The sequence below is a fragment of the Phalangium opilio genome, unplaced genomic scaffold (assembly GCF_054372755.1).
Source record: "Phalangium opilio isolate 3A_F unplaced genomic scaffold, DU_Popi_V2 ptg000056l_1, whole genome shotgun sequence".
Classification (NCBI taxonomy): domain Eukaryota; kingdom Metazoa; phylum Arthropoda; class Arachnida; order Opiliones; family Phalangiidae; genus Phalangium; species Phalangium opilio.
In genome coordinates, this window is record NW_028324175.1 from 4,286,131 (window position 1) to 4,304,089 (window position 17,959).

The 17,959-nt window shown below is 36.1% G+C and overlaps 2 protein-coding genes and 1 pseudogene across 3 annotated transcripts; 2 read left to right on the forward strand and 1 right to left on the reverse strand.

Moving 5' to 3' along the window:
• The first annotated feature begins 10,078 nt into the window (after positions 1-10,078).
• On the forward strand, positions 10,079-12,158 carry LOC149668073 (tRNA-dihydrouridine(20) synthase [NAD(P)+]-like; annotated as a pseudogene). The gene is made up of 13 exons (XR_016367916.1): positions 10,079-10,111; positions 10,167-10,212; positions 10,359-10,384; positions 10,451-10,494; positions 10,555-10,615; positions 10,674-10,787; positions 10,847-10,996; positions 11,074-11,239; positions 11,304-11,425; positions 11,497-11,657; positions 11,724-11,811; positions 11,873-11,942; positions 11,996-12,158. The product of XR_016367916.1 is annotated as a tRNA-dihydrouridine(20) synthase [NAD(P)+]-like (transcript).
• Positions 12,159-12,951: 793 nt separating this feature from the next.
• Positions 12,952-13,788, reverse strand: LOC149668074 (DNA (cytosine-5)-methyltransferase 1-like). Its single transcript, XM_089841287.1, has 2 exons — positions 13,302-13,788; positions 12,952-13,233 (listed from the first exon to the last, which is right to left on the reverse strand). Exons 1-2 carry the CDS (start codon positions 13,396-13,398, stop codon positions 13,106-13,108), a joined length of 225 nt encoding a protein of 74 aa, XP_089697413.1. The 5' UTR covers positions 13,399-13,788; the 3' UTR covers positions 12,952-13,105.
• A 1,618-nt stretch (positions 13,789-15,406) lies between these two features.
• On the forward strand, positions 15,407-17,126 carry LOC149668075 (protein regulator of cytokinesis 1-like). Its single transcript, XM_089840941.1, has 2 exons — positions 15,407-16,299; positions 16,872-17,126. The coding sequence occupies exons 1-2, from the start codon at positions 16,135-16,137 to the stop codon at positions 17,124-17,126; spliced, it is 420 nt and encodes a 139-aa protein (XP_089697067.1). The 5' UTR covers positions 15,407-16,134.
• Positions 17,127-17,959: the final 833 nt, after the last annotated feature.

The following is a 17,959-nucleotide window of genomic DNA, read 5'->3' on the forward strand; positions in this document are numbered from 1 at the left end:
GAGACGCCTCACAGAAACAGATACTGTCGAATGTGCTCAAACTCGGTAACCGTAAGGTAGCGTGCGGAAATCTTCAATCAATCTGACCTTATCCACCACAGTTCTGTAAACCTTGGACTGGTCGACACTTATAACAGTGTGATCAGCCTTTCGGCGTATTTGCTTGGGGATTGGTACTTGGATTGGTTCCGCCGGCGGTTCGTAAATGCCTATAAGCCCCATTAACCTATCCATGTTAACCAAATCTTTGGTGGTATGGTTAAGTCGGAACCCCTTAACCTTCATCTCGACGGCTGTCGATCCGGTATCAGGGTTCACGACTCGGTATGCGTAGTTCTTACATCCACCACTCGCATATTCTTCGATGTAGGCCTGGGGTCCGTACTTTTCAAGCTCATTGGTCATTTCACCGAGGAAATTCCCAGTTTCGATTTCTACGCCCCCTGGTGTGTAAACGTACAGTATCGAATCAGTGTCTGTATATAAAACAGACTCACCCAAGCGGTCTAAGTAGGAATAAAGCTTAATCCGAGCAATGGCCGTGGTGTACGCTGCGATCGGAACACTGACATTTTTATTAATTGGGTCAATCTCGTTGATATAACACCACTTAGCAACGCAAATGTCGTCGCTAACTGGTATCAACGTCTTGACCTCAATTGCTGGGTCATAGAACAAGTTAAAGAACTTCTGTGGATCATCAAAGACTTCTACCTTGTCAAGGCGAGTCCTCTCACCAAATTTGCCCCAAAACGAATTCAAACACAGTTTGGCGATGGTACGCTTGCCAGCGTTCTTCTCGATACAGCTAGGATCAAGTTTTACCCCTTCCTTTTCGTAGTACTCGGCTACGTATTGATCTTTCTGCGCTTGGGTTACTACGTCAGAAGGCCAGCCACTACTTTCCTGTTTTAGCTTCAGAAAGCAGTTGACGTAATTGTTAAAAAGCCCGCCACTTTTTGTTAAGGGGTCGTACTGAGATATTTTGTACGACCAGGCTTCGTGGATTTTAACAACCACGTAACCCTTTCTAACTGCTAAATGGACTTCGTCCGCCACAAACGTCCCCCTAATAACTCTTTCCTCGTCGGAATGTGTGCAATCGCCCTGATATTTGTTTTCAGCGCACAGCTGACACAGGGCAAAGCACAATTTCCCCCCGATCTTTTGGGGTAAAACGGGGTGGAAGAGGTTACGAGGGGGGAGGATATCCAGTTTAATAAAACCTTCAATCTCGTTAATGGGTGGGAAGTTGTCTGTCAAGATCGTAGGGTGGCCGTAAGGTAGTTTACCGTATTTGTTACACCATGGATATAGACTAGTGACGTCGACATATCGAATCTCCTCTCCCGGCGTAACCTTGTGATGAAGACAAAGAGCGGAAGTACGCCCCCCGAAAAATGCGTTACGGGGATTAAGTGGTTCCCACGCGTCGATTTGGATATGGATGGAAGATAGAAAGGTGTTAATTTCGGGCTTTTGCTCCCTCAATTTGTGGAATTCGCATTCCCACATTTCGATTACCTTATACCCCAGCTCCCTAAGCCTCTTATTACAGTGCAAAGTATCAGTATAGCGGGAGTGTAAAGTTTGGGTGACGTCACCGTGCAAAACCAGGTCTCTGTTTACCGGGAAACAGGCTCTACACCCGTGCCAAAAACAACCTTGGAATTGGTAGACGACCTTTTGATCTGCGCCAAGATCGTCTACTAGAAGTCCGTCGACTTTAATGTTCAAAATTTTAGGTTCGGAACCGTTAAAAGCCGACTTAATTATGACCCCGCGCTTATGGGCTTCCCACCTCAGCCACTCGATGGCTACTTTAGATTGAGGGTCTTTCATTCTATAGCCGTGAGGTGGAACAATTCCAATTGAATTTGGCGCTAGGTGGTCCTTCCTGAAAACGGCGTTGCAAAGCCCGGCAATTGTCACGGCAGTGTTAAAAGGGTTAACGTCCGCAATCTTCTCAAAAATCTCCCTGTACTTTAAGCACCCCTCTCTTAAAATCCTAACGTCCAAACGGCAATAATGTATCAACTCTTCAACATAGTTGAAACCTTTTTTGGCTTCAACTTGCTCGTTGTACCATGTAATTAAAACCGAACGTTGTTTTTCGGTTAGCCTGTCTGGCGCGTAAGATTCTAAAAGAGGCATGCTTTCCCTCAAGACATAATTTGTACTCGTAGGATCTTTTGGATCAAACACGTGTTCGGGAACAAAGTTGAAGAGCAAGTGCGGGAAATATCCCTTATTTAAACTAGGGTCTAAGCCAAAAGTGGAAACAAAGCTAGATAAGGGGGATGGGATGAAATTTAAACTATCTATAAATGTCAAATTCTCATATCGAATTTGCATAATCTTCGTTCCCGTCATTATCACTTGAGGGCGCCACGCTTTGATGGCTAACATGGCTTTGTACAGAAATTGTAAATCGTAACCCTTCGCATTATGTGCTATAACGGTTATTTTGGGAGAATTGTGGAATTCTTGAAGATAATTTAAAAAATCCAGAACAGGATCATTCCCGAGAAACACCCGTTCTCGAGGCCCGCAGGTGGCGCAAGTAAATTGATCGGATTTCTCGAGAATGCATTGATCACAGATTTTTTGAGAAATACATAAGATAGGAGTGTGTAGGAAAGCATTAGGGTTTGAAGGGTCTGGGGTATTTTGAACACATTCGAGATCATAAAAGATAGTAACCGAAGGATGGGTCTTAGCTTTTTTAGCCGCAGGGTGGGCTTTAGAGTCGGTAACCTGCATGAAACAATAGTGGGGGTGTGGGTTGAATTTATTGCAGATTACGCAATAGACTTCCCCGCAGTTGTGAAGTGACTTGCGTTTCCCCATATCTATTGTTTTTGCGCAACGGGGGCAATTAAAAACCCTTTGGCAGACTGATAGGGTTTTGCTTCCACTAGCCTTATGGGCGTCAAAGCATTCTTGCCCCCTAAAATCGCGATGACAGGTCTCGCATCTAATTTCACCCCCCACGCAATCTTCGGCCCTTTGACAGGAATAACAATACTTGTTGCAAGCGTGAGTGAAGTCTAAGTTGTTATATCCTACAAGGCACCTCTCGCAGAAATAATGAAAATTGAAGAGAGGTTTAGGTTTAGTGATGACGTCAAAATGATTCTGGTAGTTGAAAAGGTATAGCCGCGGCTTTGGATTACCATCGGCACCAGGTATGAAATCGGGTTCCCCGAAAATACGGTGGGGGACGTTTGCTCTAACCGTAAAAACTATTATTTGGTAATCAGCCAAGTATGATTGAAATCTAGGTAGAGCACCCGCCCCCGCACATTCGTCCAATGGTATTTCCGCCGCCACGGCTAATTCCTCCGCCATCCTCCTAAGCCTCTCTCCCGATTTTTTACTAATATTGGGACGACATAGTGTTTTGAAATCCGCCTCGAGGCTTTTGTCAAGGGGATGCATTGTATGATCCCTGTGTATTCTAGCAAAAACTAGAGAATAAGGGAGGCATAGCCGATCGTTGTTCTTGATCTGAACAATACATTTCTTCTCCCTGGCAAAAGTCTCGAAGCTACAAATTCCTAGCCGTTTCGAACGGTAGGCGCCTTGGGGCAACCTCACGCGCTGTATGTTTATTCCTATAGGACCGAGAAAAAACTTGGATCCTCCTTCAGAATTATACGCCTTATCCGCGACTACTTCTAATATAAATCCAATATCTATTTGGTCTCTTCTTCTAAAACTAAAGTCCGCGGTTTGAATGCCTGGATTATTAATGCTTGTCATCGAAATTGCAATCATGTCATCGGGTAAACAGTCGTCCAAAACGTACTCTAGGAAGTCGCTTACAGATTCAACGATGTTATTGTTAAACTGTACTTCCATTTCCCATCCATCAAGATTAAAATTGGGGAAGGACACTACCCCGCTAGAAAGTACGTTTACAAATGGTGGTGCAAATAGCGGAGATGGGGGTGGAGGTGGAGGAGTAAGAACCCCACCCCCTATCTGTCCTTCCCCTTCATCCATTGACTCATTCTGAGATGGAGCTATAGGGGGGGTAGTATAACCATCTAAGAAAGAAACATCGTCGTTTTGAAACGCCTCTTCTAGAGGGGACAAAGGAGGAAGAGCGCTATTGTTTGCCCTAGACAGGGTGGGAGACGGAGATCTATTATTAGACGGGGGTGTAGAATAGTTTGCCATAAACGTGTCATCGGCATTTAAAAAGGCTATTTCTAACGAGTCTGGAAAGTCGACTAAAAAACTATCAACTTCAATGGGGAGTTCAATTTCTACATTAGAGTTGGCCATTGCGATAATTTAAAAATACAAATACCTCAAAATACTAATAATAAAACTGAATAGGCTTAAATAATAATACTAAAACACAAAAATATACTAAAACACAAAAATATACTAAAACACAAAAATATACTAAAACACTAATGCTAAAACAATAAAACAGTAATGTACTTATAAAAGTCAAATACTAAGTTAAAATGAAAGTATTTATAAAAAAATTTAAAGTACTTATAAAAAATTGAAGTACTTATAAAAATTGAAGTACTTGTAAAATACTAAGTTAAAAATACTAAAACACTTGTAAAAAATTGAAAATACTTGTAAAACTAAATGAAAATACTAAAACACTTGTAAAAAATATAAAAAATTGAAAATACTTATAAAAAATACTAAAACACTTGTAAAAAATTAAGTTGAAAATACTTATAAAAAATACTTGTAAAAAATTTAAGTTAAATTGAAAACACTTGTGAAAACTAAGTTAAAATACTAAGAGTCAAATACCAATACTAACAGTTAAAAATACTAAAGCACTAGGTTATGGGCACGGAATAACTCACAAGTTTTGTTTGGGAGCAGAAGATTTCTTGGCTTGCATCAACAGCGGTCAGAAGTAAACTGATAAGTAGCCTAGACTGATCCGCCCTTTTATACTTTCGTGATACAATTAGAAAAAAAAAAATAGATCCCCCTCAATGTCATAAACATGTCTTAACACGTTTGGCCTAGTCATAAAACACTCTAAATATAAATTCCATTGATAACAATACAACTGTTTCGACCACGCCCCCTTTTAAGGTACTAAAGCACCTGGTGTGGGGTCCAATTAAAGAATTGACAAAATAAATTCTTTTGTTCAAGTTCAGCCCCTTTTAAAGGCCATAGAAGTCTTGAAATGACCCAGAAAGACAAAGGGAATAGATGCTTTTGTTCAAGTTCAGCCCCCCCCCTTTTCAAGGTCATAAACCAACCTGTGGGGTGGCCCAATCAAAGAAAAATAAATTCCCACGCGTCTCAGGGACCCGAGGTCATTCCCCCCCCCCATCCCTAAAAGCCATAAATAATTTTGAGGAACTCTCAAGACTGAAAATAGGAATGATTTTGATAAATTTAGTTAGAATTTATTTCAACGCTTTAAACATTTGAAATGTTTTTTTTCAAATGACGCTTTTCGTGTCAGTCAATTGCCACGTACATGAATGATTTCGTGTCGGTGGATTATTCAATTTCACATGTATTCCTATGGGATTTTAAGAAATTTAAATGACGCGTTTAGTGTGTGTACAATGCAATGTAAATGTTCAAAAACGTTTTACTTTTAACACGAAATGTGTTGAGAAAAGCTAAGTAACACCCAACACTATCACCACTGAAAAGGTTTTGTCAAGACTGTAGTAGGTATAATGGTATTACAAAGAACAAATTAAGGAAAAAAATTATATTTATTTCGAGTTACATTTCAAGTTTTTGACTGGTTCTTTTATAATTTATAAAACGTAATAAGGTATGGAATATATTACAATAATAGGATCTAACTTTCATGTCGCAAAAGTTCTTGAATAAACATTTCAATTATAGCTTTCTCGAGATTAACGCGTTTAATTCTTAGTACAATATCGTCATTCGGAGTAAGTGTTGTTGGTATGGGTTGGGTTGGCGGAATGACTTTTTCTTTCTCCCACTCTTCTTGAGGGACATCTCTGTACTTTCTGTTTGGTGGCATGTCTTTAGTCAATGGGTTTTGGATGAATATAGGCATGTTATTTGTTTGGTAATCCTTGAAGTAATGGACAGTCTGCCTTGAATTTCTGATGCTCTTCGAAAACATTGTCGTTAGGTTCCCATCCTCGTAGCGTTAAGTCACAAAAATGGCATTTAACAGCGTCCGTCCCCGAACTTAAATAGTAAAACCCATGACGGGCTAGTTCTGACGGTTTTACAAACGTACTCGCAAATGCGCCAAACGTTTCTAGACGGGTAATTTCACGATTCATCTTATCCTGGCGGTGTCTAACAATCAAATGAGGTCCGGACCAAATCAGACGCTATTTATATCCCAAATAAGGGGATGAAAGGTTAGATTGTAATGGATGCTGTTACTAAGCAGACGTTAATTCGCGAAGCTCTTTCAAAGCCAGGGAAAATAGTGGCCGTTACTTTCATCCTCGTAACTGTATTCCTAGTTGAATTTGCATTTTGGTATTTTAAAAATATTACTTTAATTTCGGGTAACGCAACAAAGACATAACATGTTGAGACTTGTCAGGATAAGGCCTTCAGGGCAAACACCTGGAAACAATTAAATGTTTCGTGGTAGGAAGAGTCACCGACTAACAAAGCAATAAATCCGAAAATAGATTCAATTCATAACAATACAACTGATTCGACCATACCCCTAAACCCATTAAAACACGTCTTTATAGTAAAAATAAAAACGGATGGGGATAAATTCTTTTGTTCAAGTTCTGCCCCTTTTTATGGCCATAGACCAGTCTGAACGATGTTACGTATAAATATTACGTATAAATAAAAAGTCGATGGAATGTCTTAACACGTTTGTGTGAGTCATAAATCACTCAGATTCCATTGACAACAATACAAATGGTGTACCCTCGCCCCCCCTTTTAAGGTCTTAAACCATCTGGCCAATAAAGGACAATAAAAAAAGAAAAGCATCAGTCAATATACCCTCAGGGTAATTATCAACCCCGCACTCTCAAGAAAATCTCGCAATAAAAATCATTCAGTCGTCAGCTTTTAAACCGTAAGGACCTGCCGTAAGAATGCCCACCAAGATCATAGATTACCGCGTGAACGCCCGTGTTAGACTTGGGGCTGATTGCTATGCCGTTTTCGGTGTAAATGGATTCGAGCCAAGCTTGATTTTGACAAAGAAGGACGGAACTATTGTTATAATCTCGGAAGACGTTTTGAAGGAATTTATGGAGGAGTGGACGGAGATCTATTCAGCTTTGGAAAGTGGCGACCTGGGTAATTATCGTTACTTGAACTTGAAAATAAAAATAACCGTTATGGAAGGGAGTATAGTATTCGACGATGGCAGCGTATTCACTCTAACAAAGGCCGAGGCAGGGAAACTGAACGAGAAATTTAGTTTTATGAGATTTCACTTCAAGCTTTTAAACGATCAAGCCGAAGTTATTAAATGCATGTACGAAGCTATTGTAAAACGCATGAATGATATATATCAAAAATATTATGTAAGTCGCGGTACTATGTCTCACAATGATTACGACCGTGTAAAAAATTTCCTAGCGGCGTCTATAGTTCCTTCGAGCATTTTCGAAGATTTTTGTAACTTGGTTCGTGACAGAAACTTGACGCGTAAACTACAATTATATAATTTATTCTACATTTGCTTAAATAACGACGCGTACATTCGCGAATTAATTGGAATTGATTGTGTTCATTAAAGGTTTTTGACTAAAATTCGATTGTTTTACAACTAGCATAAGCCTAGAATAACCTAGCATAAGCCTACCAGGATCTACAATAGCATAAGCCTATCCCTACAGGTACCAGCCACGTTACTTCATCAAAAATTAGCTGTGACGTCATCAAAAAAAAACCACCACCAGGTGGCTCAACAATTCAAATTTCCCGCTAAGAACATCACGTGACGTCATCAATTCCCCCCCCCTGCCAACACCATCACGTGACGTCATCAATTCCCCCCCCCAACCCCCCGGATGACGGTATAGAACAGGTTTTACCCCCCCCCTGAAGGGGGGGGGAAGGAAGGGGGGTAAAACCTGTTCTATACCGTCATCCTTACTCTCTGGCTAACAGGGGAAAATTCCCGCTTTTGGGACTTTTTCCTTTCTTTGTATGCTAAGTCCTACTTGTATGCCAAATTTTATCATTCCCGCAACACCGGAAGTGCCCTAGAGGTTTAGATGATGACTCTAATTCTAAACCCCCATTTCAGGGGCTAAAAGGGGAAAACTCCCGCTTTTGGGACTTTTCCCTTTGCTTGTATGCTTAGTGGTACAAGTATGCCAAATTTCATCATTCTAGCACCACCGGAAATGTCGTAGAGGTTTAGATGATGACTCTAATTTTAAACCCCCATTTCAGGGGCTAAAAGGGGGAAACTCCCGCTTTTGGGACTTTTCCCTTTGCTTGTATGCTTAGTGGTACAAGTATGCCAAATTTCATCATTCTAGCACCACCGGAAATGCCCTAGAGGTTTAGATGATGACTCTAATTTTAAACCCCCATTTCAGGGGCTAAAAGGGGGAAACTCCCGCTTTTGGGACTTTTCCCTTTGCTTGTATGCTTAGTGGTACAAGTATGCCAAATTTCATCATTCTAGCACCACCGGAAATGCCCTAGAGGTTTAGATGATGACTCTAATTTTAAACCCCCATTTCAGGGGCTAAAAGGGGGAAACTCCCGCTTTTGGGACTTTTCCCTTTGCTTGTATGCTTAGTGCTACAAGTATGCCAAATTTCATCATTCTAGCACCACCGGAAATGCCCTAGAGGTTTAGATGATGACTCTAATTTTAAACCCCCATTTCAGGGGCTAAAAGGGGGAAACTTCCGCTTTTGGGACTTTTGCCTTTGCTTGTATGCTTAGTGGTACAAGTATGCCAAATTTCATCATTCTAGCACCACCGGAAATGCCCTAGAGGTTTTGATGATGTGTCAGTCAGTCAGTCAGTCAGTCAGTCTCATAATGTGTCATTTTCACATAGGATTATCACAGAAACCAAATGAGTTAGAAAGCTGGAAGTTGAAGGACTTCCTAGGATTAACACTGTGCCCTTGAGGTGCAAATATGAGTGGTGTACTATTCTCCAGTACCGAGTAAAGAGGGGGTCAAAATGAGGCTGAAATGTTTCGGGTAAAGGATTGCTGGTAGTGCACGACAACTTGGCGGGTGCACTGCCGTGCACCCAGATATCTATATAAATCAAAGTCCTGACTGACTGACTGACTGATAATCAACGCCCAGCCCAAACCGATTGCCCTAGAAGGCTGAAAATTTGCAGGAACGTTACTCATAAGCGCCATCTTAGTAAATGGCGCCCAGAAATGTAAAAAATATTCTCTATGCAACAAAGTCCGCGCGTTTCAACCGATTCCGCAAATATTTAGTACATTGGTTTCCTTTGACCTATAGACGGGCTGAATGGTCTTTTGGGTTCCATTTGTTGCCATCTTTTTAAATGGCGGCCAAAAAAACCCTTTATGGAATAATTTCCGCGTGAAAAGTAATAAAAAAATGTGCTGACGGGCAACGCCGAGTGCCATCACTCCTAGGGTGCTACAAAAATATTAGTCCTAAGTAAAATCTACCCATTCTTTATAACATTTAGTCGGTAATAAAAATCTTACGACGCTAGTGCGTCTTGTAATTCTAAAAAGAAAACCAATTGGTGGGGAAGCTACTTTCGTGTTGAAACTAGGGTTGTAAATTTTCCGGAAAAATAAAACGCGGAAAATTTTCCGCTTTTCGGAAAAATATAAAACTAGCAATTATGTGAGCTTTGAGTCAATTTATCTAACTTTTAAAGATTTAAAACATTCTCCAGTTATTTTGCCATCTTTAGTAGATTTATTAAAGTACCGCCAAATATTAGTGGTTGATTTTCCCATAATTTGTGATTTTAAACAGGGTTAACAAACTTAATAACATTAACAACATAACACCTCGTTTCCCTTACAATGACGCAGATGATCACTATCCTTTATGCCTGATAATTTTAGTTTCACTTGGGTCTCTTAACGGTTAGGTCTCGACCATAGATATATATACGGGTCTAACTATGGCTTCCCCTTACAGTCAATCAGATATTTGTGTGGGGTCTATGGCCTCTTAAAGATTCCTAGTACTAAATCTATGTATTGCTGCAGGAACTGATTGATTACCGATTATTAAAATGCCGAAGAATTAAAAATAGTAAATTACTTGTTCAATTAATATGTATTAAAAAAACCCCACTTAAAAAATTTAATTATGAAACGATTGCTCTAGACGTTTTGGGTACTGTTGATTATGTTGATGATGATCAAAACATAGTCTTCCGAACATGTGATAATGAAAAGAAGCAATTAATTTTACAAATGTTAACGTATTAAACCTTATAATTTTTAAAACAATCTCTCTAAACTTTTACTAAGCATTCGTAATAATATAGGGAACATGCAACCCAGAACGTGCCTTACAAGTAGCGTTAAAAGTGTAAGTATATATTTTCATCACTTGTATAAACTAATAAATAAAAAAATAACATTTTAACAGGCAGAATGATGTGGCTGGAATAGATATAAATATGGGATGTCCTAAAGAATTCTCAATCAAAGTAAAAAACTAATAAAAAAAAACAAATAACATTAAATAACAATACTTAAAAATTTTAGGGTGGTATGGGAGCTGCTTTGCTAAAAAATCCTGAAAAAGTAGAAAAGATTTTGACCACTCTTGTTAAAAATACCAAGATGCCAATAACTTGCAAAATCCGGTTGCTTCCTTGTGTATGTTAAATTTAAATAGATACTGAAGTCAATTTTACTTATATAATGATCATTTTTAGTTAGAAGAAACTATGAAACTAGCCAAGGTCATTGAAAGCGCGGCTGTTTCCGCTATAGCCATTCATGGCAGAAGAAAAGAAGAGAGACAAAAACAGAAATGAAGAAATTAAACAAATAGCCCAAATGTTAAAAATCCCGGTGATAGCAAAGTATAGAAAAAAAATTCAATTTTAAATTTTTAATGCAAACTTTGAAACTTTAACCCCTTTTGTTTAAATAAAATTAGTGGTGGTTCCGGTGAAATTTATTGTTACAATGATATTAAAGAGTTTAAAGAGAGGTGTGGAGCTTCTTCTGTGATGCTTGCCAGACAAATTGAAAAAAATTGTTCCATTTTGAGACCAGAAGGGAAAATACCATTGGATGAATTAATTGTTGCTTATTTAAAATTGGTATTACATTTAATTAATTAAAATAATTAAATTATGATTTATTGAAAGGCGTGTTACTTTCTAGGCTATAGATTATGATAACCATTTTCACAATACAAAATATTGCATTCAACAAATGTTGGGTTCACTACAAGAGTCTGAACGTGGAAAAAAGCTCTTGGCCTCTCAAAGAATGGAGGAAATATGGTAAATATAATTTCAAATTTGATTTGTTATTTGTTTTTGTATTCTTCGTAATAGTCTAACACGCCCCATAGTTTACTATGGGGCGTGTTAGACTATTACGAAGAATACCAAAAGAATTTAAAGCTTAAAGCTCACAGCTTTCAAAATAATAGGAAACGTAAAGAAAGTATAGATGGAAATGGTAATGAAGATGACCCACCAGAAGTCTCATTATGAAAGCCAGATATATCAAGTAAAATAATTTTAATCCGTTTTTAATTGCATTTGAATTGACTGAGTATATTTTTTGCGTAAAAAGATCAATGTTTCCAATGGAAGAATTACCTAAAACAATTTTGTTAAATTGGACGCGACAAAATAACAAAAAGCAACCTTTTTATAAGATTGTAGATATAATTTTTATTATTAAGTTAATTACAAAGATAATTAAGTATTAATATTCCTTAGTGGCCAATGGAGAAAATGTTTTCATCTATGCGGTTATAGTTGGAGGCCAAAAATACTCAAGTTCATTTTAGTAAGTGGTTACATAATATTATATAAACAATTTAACATCTTTGTTTTTCATAGTGAAAAGAACAAGAAATTTGCGGAACAAAGTGCAGCCTTGGTCGCTGCTTTTACATTGGGGTTAATTGAAAAAGACAAAATAGTTGGTTCTGCTACGGGTTTGTTAGGACATGAAGTGTAAATGTAACAAAAATGTTATTTGATAAATCACAATGGTTAAGAAGCGTTAATTATTTAGTTAAAATTTAACATTAAAGGCGGGTAGAGTCGGAAAAACTTTACTTTAGCTCGCGCATTTTTTATACAGTTTTTTCAACAAATATCATTTCTTGGAGGTTAATCATATGATAATTAAATACATTTGAGGTGCGGAAACTATTTTAATCAATGTTTTCATGGCTTTCATCATCCATATCAACAGTTTATCCGAAGGATTTCTGTGTTAGTAACTTAGTGTTAAGCGGATTGTAAAGTTCCCCAGCAATTTTAAAAAAAGTTATGGTTGGGTCTAATGATTTGGAAAAGGACCAATATTTTGAGGTAAAAAAGCATACAAAATTTAGTAATATTTTGGAAAAGGGAATATTTATACAGTTGATAAGCCTTGACAATAACAAAAACACGAATGGCTAAAAGTGCGCCTCTTTTTATGGTAGAAAGAAACTAAAAATAATAATTTTTTGGAAAAGGTGGCAAAAAACAAGCTAATTAGCCATAATTTGGAAAGGTATCAATAATTAGGGGTAAAATCATATTCTATTTAGTAAAATTTTGGAAAAGGGGAAATTTATTCAGTTGATAAAACTTGATAATAACAAAAACAGGCGCACATTCAGCCGCTCATGGATAAGGGAATAAGAGGGAATAAATTACAAAAAACATTGAAAATATTGATGCAAGTTAGTTTCCGCACCTTAAATTTAATTAATTATCATATAATTAACCTCCCAGAAAAGATATTTATTGAAAAAACTGTATTTAAAATGCGCGAGCTAAAGTAAAGTTTAGCCCCTCCGTTTCCAGAAGTGCTTCGTGCGCCTGATTACGATTTACATCAAGATCAACAATTTGATCAATAATGAACTGCGAGTGACGTAAGAGTGACTCTTCCGTAAATGGTTCTAAACCTTGAGGTGGCGTTGAAGATTGAATATGATTCAAGAGTTCCGACTAGTCACATTCGGGCTCCGAACCAACGAACTCGATGACTAGTTTGGCTAGATAGATTTTCTCTTTCATGGCATCCATATACGGAGCGTACATTTCCATCGGCGTAACCAAGGCGTATTGAGCGCAAGCTATAAAAGAAGGAAAGCTGTATTGTCATTGGAATGCGTGAAACGAAATATGACCTTCAAATACTTACAACTGGTAATGCCAATAATGGCACTTTCTCCGCCATCATATGAGGTTATGAACCATTCAACTATTGGTCCAAGATCCAGCGTCGCAATTCCTCCCATGGTAAATTTTTACCCACAATTAGAGGAAGTGTGATCAATTACCAATAAATTCAGTTTAATCGCTTTGGTAATTAACGAAACTTGGGGACTCGAACAGTCTGAGAAATAAGGATATTTTTTAAACTAGTCCTTGGGACCAGTGACCCCTCTAATGTCTGAAGTAATAAACTGGTCTCCAGAGTGGTCCCCGTCTTTGTTCTCCTATAGATTTGATGCAATCAATAAACTGGTCCCGAGGACCGGTATCCCCCCACTTTTTGAATTAAAAAACTAGTCCAAGTAATTAATAAACTGGTTTTGGACCAGAGGAAGTGCACTGCTATTTCCCAGACTGATCGCAAGCACTGACAGTTTGACAGAAGCAGACAGAGTGACAGACACCGGCACGGTCCACTCGATCACGCTGAGTCGCTGATCCAGCCATGGAAATAAGGTTTTTTTCCCAACTAGTCCTCGGGACCAGTGACCCCGACATCAACAATATTCAAAGTGGTCCCTAAGACCAGTTACCTCTGTGCGATTTATTTTACTACTGGTCCCACTTTAAAATTATTTATAAATATAAAATTACATGGTCCCAAATCATTTTTAACAATTTCATTTAGCCATCTTTGACTACATTATCGTACGAAAGCCAAAAGATTATCGATTTTCAACCAAAATTATCGTACGCTCCGAGCCCCTTCAAAATAGCGGTGTTCTGATTGACCTTGTATTTATACTAAAATCGGTACAAATTACAAGGGTCCTGAAGGAGGTGGACAAATAACGTCTCCAAACGTTTCTCTTTATACTGCCTTTGGACTTAAAATATGAATAATTTCATCCTATTTCACCCTTTTCTTCCTCTAGCTAGCCTTTTGTGCCCAGATTAGATAGATTTCCCGCATAAGTAAATTATCGTACGCCGAAGCCGAATTATCGAATTTAGCGTACTAGTACTGTGTCATAACTATCGTACGCTTCGGAAAAAACTCTTAAAATTATCGCGTTGTACTATAATTATCGTACGTCTGGCAACGCTGAACTGATTTTACACGAAATCTGAAACTACGACTAGGAGTAGAGATAATTAGGAAATAAGATTAAGACTCCTTGCAATGTGAAAGGAGTCGAAATTTGACGAAAATCTTGAATTAATAAACTGGTCCCCATTCAATATTTATCAAAAATTAGAATTAATAAACAAGTCCCTAGGACTCGTGACCCTCGGTTTTTGAATAAAAAAACTAGTCTGAGTAATTAATAAAGTGGTTTTGGACCTGTAAACCTGTGTTATTTCCATGGCTGCGCTGATCCCGGCAAAAAATTATTTTCCGGACCGGAAATAAGCACAATACACGGGACATTGGCCACTGATCATTTGCCCTGCACCACGGCCTTATTTCCCTCGCTGGTTATTTCCATCCCTGCATTTATGAAGATTGAAAATTTGTTGACCAATAAGATTCGCGAAAGCCATGCGCATTCGGAGGGGGTTGAATATAAAAACGGCAAACCGGTCGTGATGCAGTTTAGTTACCGATTTGACTTGTGAAAATTACTACAAAAATATTTTTGCCGAATATTTAACTAGTTAAGTTTAATTATGGCGTCGTCAAAGCGAAGATCTATTTTGGGGGCTCTGCGTGAATTTAATAGCGAGTAGAAGCCTTGGTAGAAGGACGACCGCAATCCTGTCTTGGTATTAGAAAGGTAAGTGAGCCCGTTTTTGTTATTATCAACCGAATAAAATACCCCCTTCATTAAAAATTACTAAATTTGATAGGTTTTAATCCAAATTATTGCTTGTTTATTGCCACCTGTTATACAATATTGCTATTTTAGTTTCTTTCTACTACTCTCGTCTTAGCCAGTAGCGAAAATTGTTCTTATAAATCATATTAAACTTAACCCCTTTTACCATTATCGGATCTGCTAGGTTGGAATTTATTATAACAGCGTACCAACCTCTGTAGTTGTAAAGCTAGGTGTTTCTTTAATTTGGGGATGGGTTTTTGATTACTCGAATGTGCAGTGAAATCATTTCTAAGAGAGTCAGCAACGTAATGCCCTTAATTCTGACTGATAATACTTAACAATGAACGTATTAGTTATTGAGTTAATTATGTTTAAAAACCCAAAAGATAATGTCGCCATCTAGTATTTAACAAATTTCTTTTTATATATATATTTAATTTTATCGGGTATTTTATTGAGTTTTATAAAAACTGTAGTCATCTATTCTCGATTAGTAATTCTAGTTTAATCAATTATAGTACTCGTATTGATACTCGATAATTAAAATCTTAAGGTTTCAAATGAAGAACGGGGGTATTATCTTATTTTTGCAATCCATCTGTGTTTAATGGTCTTAGGTGGAGCTGACATTATGAACTTTATTGGGAGATATTTTAATTTTCCTAATACGAAAAGTAATAATTAGTAAAATTAGTCTTCATTTTCTCGTTTAAAGCAAAGCGCGGGTCACGTGGTGCCTCGCAAGTTGACTTTCCTTACGAACTCCAGTTTAGACTTGGCGAAGGCAGGAAGCATTTGTGGGCGGGTTTTATAAATCCCGCTCACTAGCCTTGGCCTAGCTAAACCGGAAGCACGGAAGAAGTCATCTTGTAGGTGATCCACGTGAAACGCGCTTTGCTTTAAGCCCCACCAATTGATGTTCTTTATTTCTATTTGTCGAAATTGCGTGAAAGTTATGTTAATAATTTGATAATATTCTGACCATAGGAAAGACGGATGGTAAAATTTGATCAAACTCGTACTGAAATCGTAAGGCTCGTGGAAGAGTTGGAGCTTACTCCCGAAAGTAGCTTTCATAAAGCCTTCATCTCGCTAGATGACAATATCCCGAATATATTGTCAGAAAAGTATATGACTGATGCAAAAAATTGGTTGCTTGAAGTAAGATATCCTATATTTTGAACCTGTCCTATATTATCCTATATTTTTGACTTCGTCGAAGTTTTCGTATAGTTAAGCATCAAACTTTTCAAAATTTAGCTCTTTTTATTGAGATCACTTTTGACTAAGTTCTCCTGAATTTAAGTAAAATGCAATTTTTTTTTTTTAGATTTATCTACATAATTTAAACCAAATATTATAATACATGATTATTTTTATTCCTATATTTTCATATAAAAACGTTTTTCTCCTATAAAATCCTATAATTACGGGAAAAATTACTTTGCAGTCCATCTAGTTCCTATTTAGTCTCTACTAAGCCTTTGACAGCGCCTCACCTGGCGTCGCTTTACCTCGAATCTATGACCTACCTCACTCGCTTCGTGACAGGCTCCAGTTTGTAAACAGTGACAAACTTACGGAACATATCTTATTCTTATAGACTTGCAATATTATTTACTCGTGTGGATCGTGAAGTTAGGCCCCCTTTCCTACAATTAAACTTTACGGTTACATTGCTAACCCTTTTGCTTAAAAATACTTAATGTAACTTCGATTTCTGCTAATTTTAGCTTCAGAAACTTAAAAGCGCCAATGATGCCATCTTAAAGCCCTTGCACAGTCAACTGGGACAATTATGGGATGGCTTAAAAATCAGCGTTTTGGACCGGGAAGAATTTTCTTTGGCTTGTCTTCATCATGGCCAACCCACTATTGAAATGGTTCAACGAGAAATCGTTAAATACCAGGAAATTAGAAAACAAAACTCGGGGGAATTAATCGGTCGTTTAAGAGTGAAACTCGTTGCGTTGTGGGATAAATTTTAATTGTTAAATTTTAAATTAAATAAATTTTAATTTTTAAATTTTAAATTAAATAAATTTTAATTTTTAAATTTTAAATTAAATAAATTTTAATTTTTAAATTTTAAATTAAATAAATTTTAATTTTTAAATTTTAAATTAAATAAATTTTAATTTTTAAATTTTAAATTAAATAAATTTTAATTTTTAAATTTTAAATTAAATAAATTTTAATTTTTAAATTTTAAATTAAATAAATTTTAATTTTTAAATTTTAAATTAAATAAATTTTAATTTTTAAATTTTAAATTAAATAAATTTTAATTTTTAAATTTTAAATTAAATAAATTTTAATTTTTAAATTTTAAATTAAATAAATTTTAATTTTTAAATTTTAAATTAAATAAATTTTAATTTTTAAATTTTAAATTAAATAAATTTTAATTTTTAAATTTTAAATTAAATAAATTTAAATTTTTAAATTTTAAATTAAATAAATTTTAATTTTTAAATTTTAAATTAAATAAATTTTAATTTTTAAATTTTAAATTAAATAAATTTTAATTTTTAAATTTTAAATTAAATAAATTTTAATTTTTAAATTTTAAATTAAATAAATTTTAATTTTTAAATTTTAAATTAAATAAATTTTAATTTTTAAATTTTAAATTAAATAAATTTTAATTTTTAAATTTTAAATTAAATAAATTTTAATTTTTAAATTTTAAATTAAATAAATTTTAATTTTTAAATTTTAAATTAAATAAATTTTAATTTTTAAATTTTAAATTAAATAAATTTTAATTTTTAAATTTTAAATTAAATAAATTTTAATTTTTAAATTTTAATTTTTAAAT

What these genes read in the sequence shown, in the direction of transcription:
- LOC149668075 (XM_089840941.1), top strand. Translation starts at nt 16,135, where the DNA reads ATGGTAAAATTTGATCAAACTCGTACTGAAATCGTAAGGCTCGTGGAA. An exon ending in CAAAAAATTGGTTGCTTGAA is followed by an intron (nt 16,300 to 16,871) that starts GTAAGATATCCT and finishes TGCTAATTTTAG; the next exon opens with CTTCAGAAACTTAAAAGCGC.
- LOC149668074 (XM_089841287.1), bottom strand. Translation starts at nt 13,398, where the DNA reads ATGGGAGGAATTGCGACGCTGGATCTTGGACCAATAGTTGAATGGTTC. An exon ending in CATTATTGGCATTACCAGTT is followed by an intron (nt 13,234 to 13,301) that starts GTAAGTATTTGA and finishes CTTCTTTTATAG; the next exon opens with CTTGCGCTCAATACGCCTTG.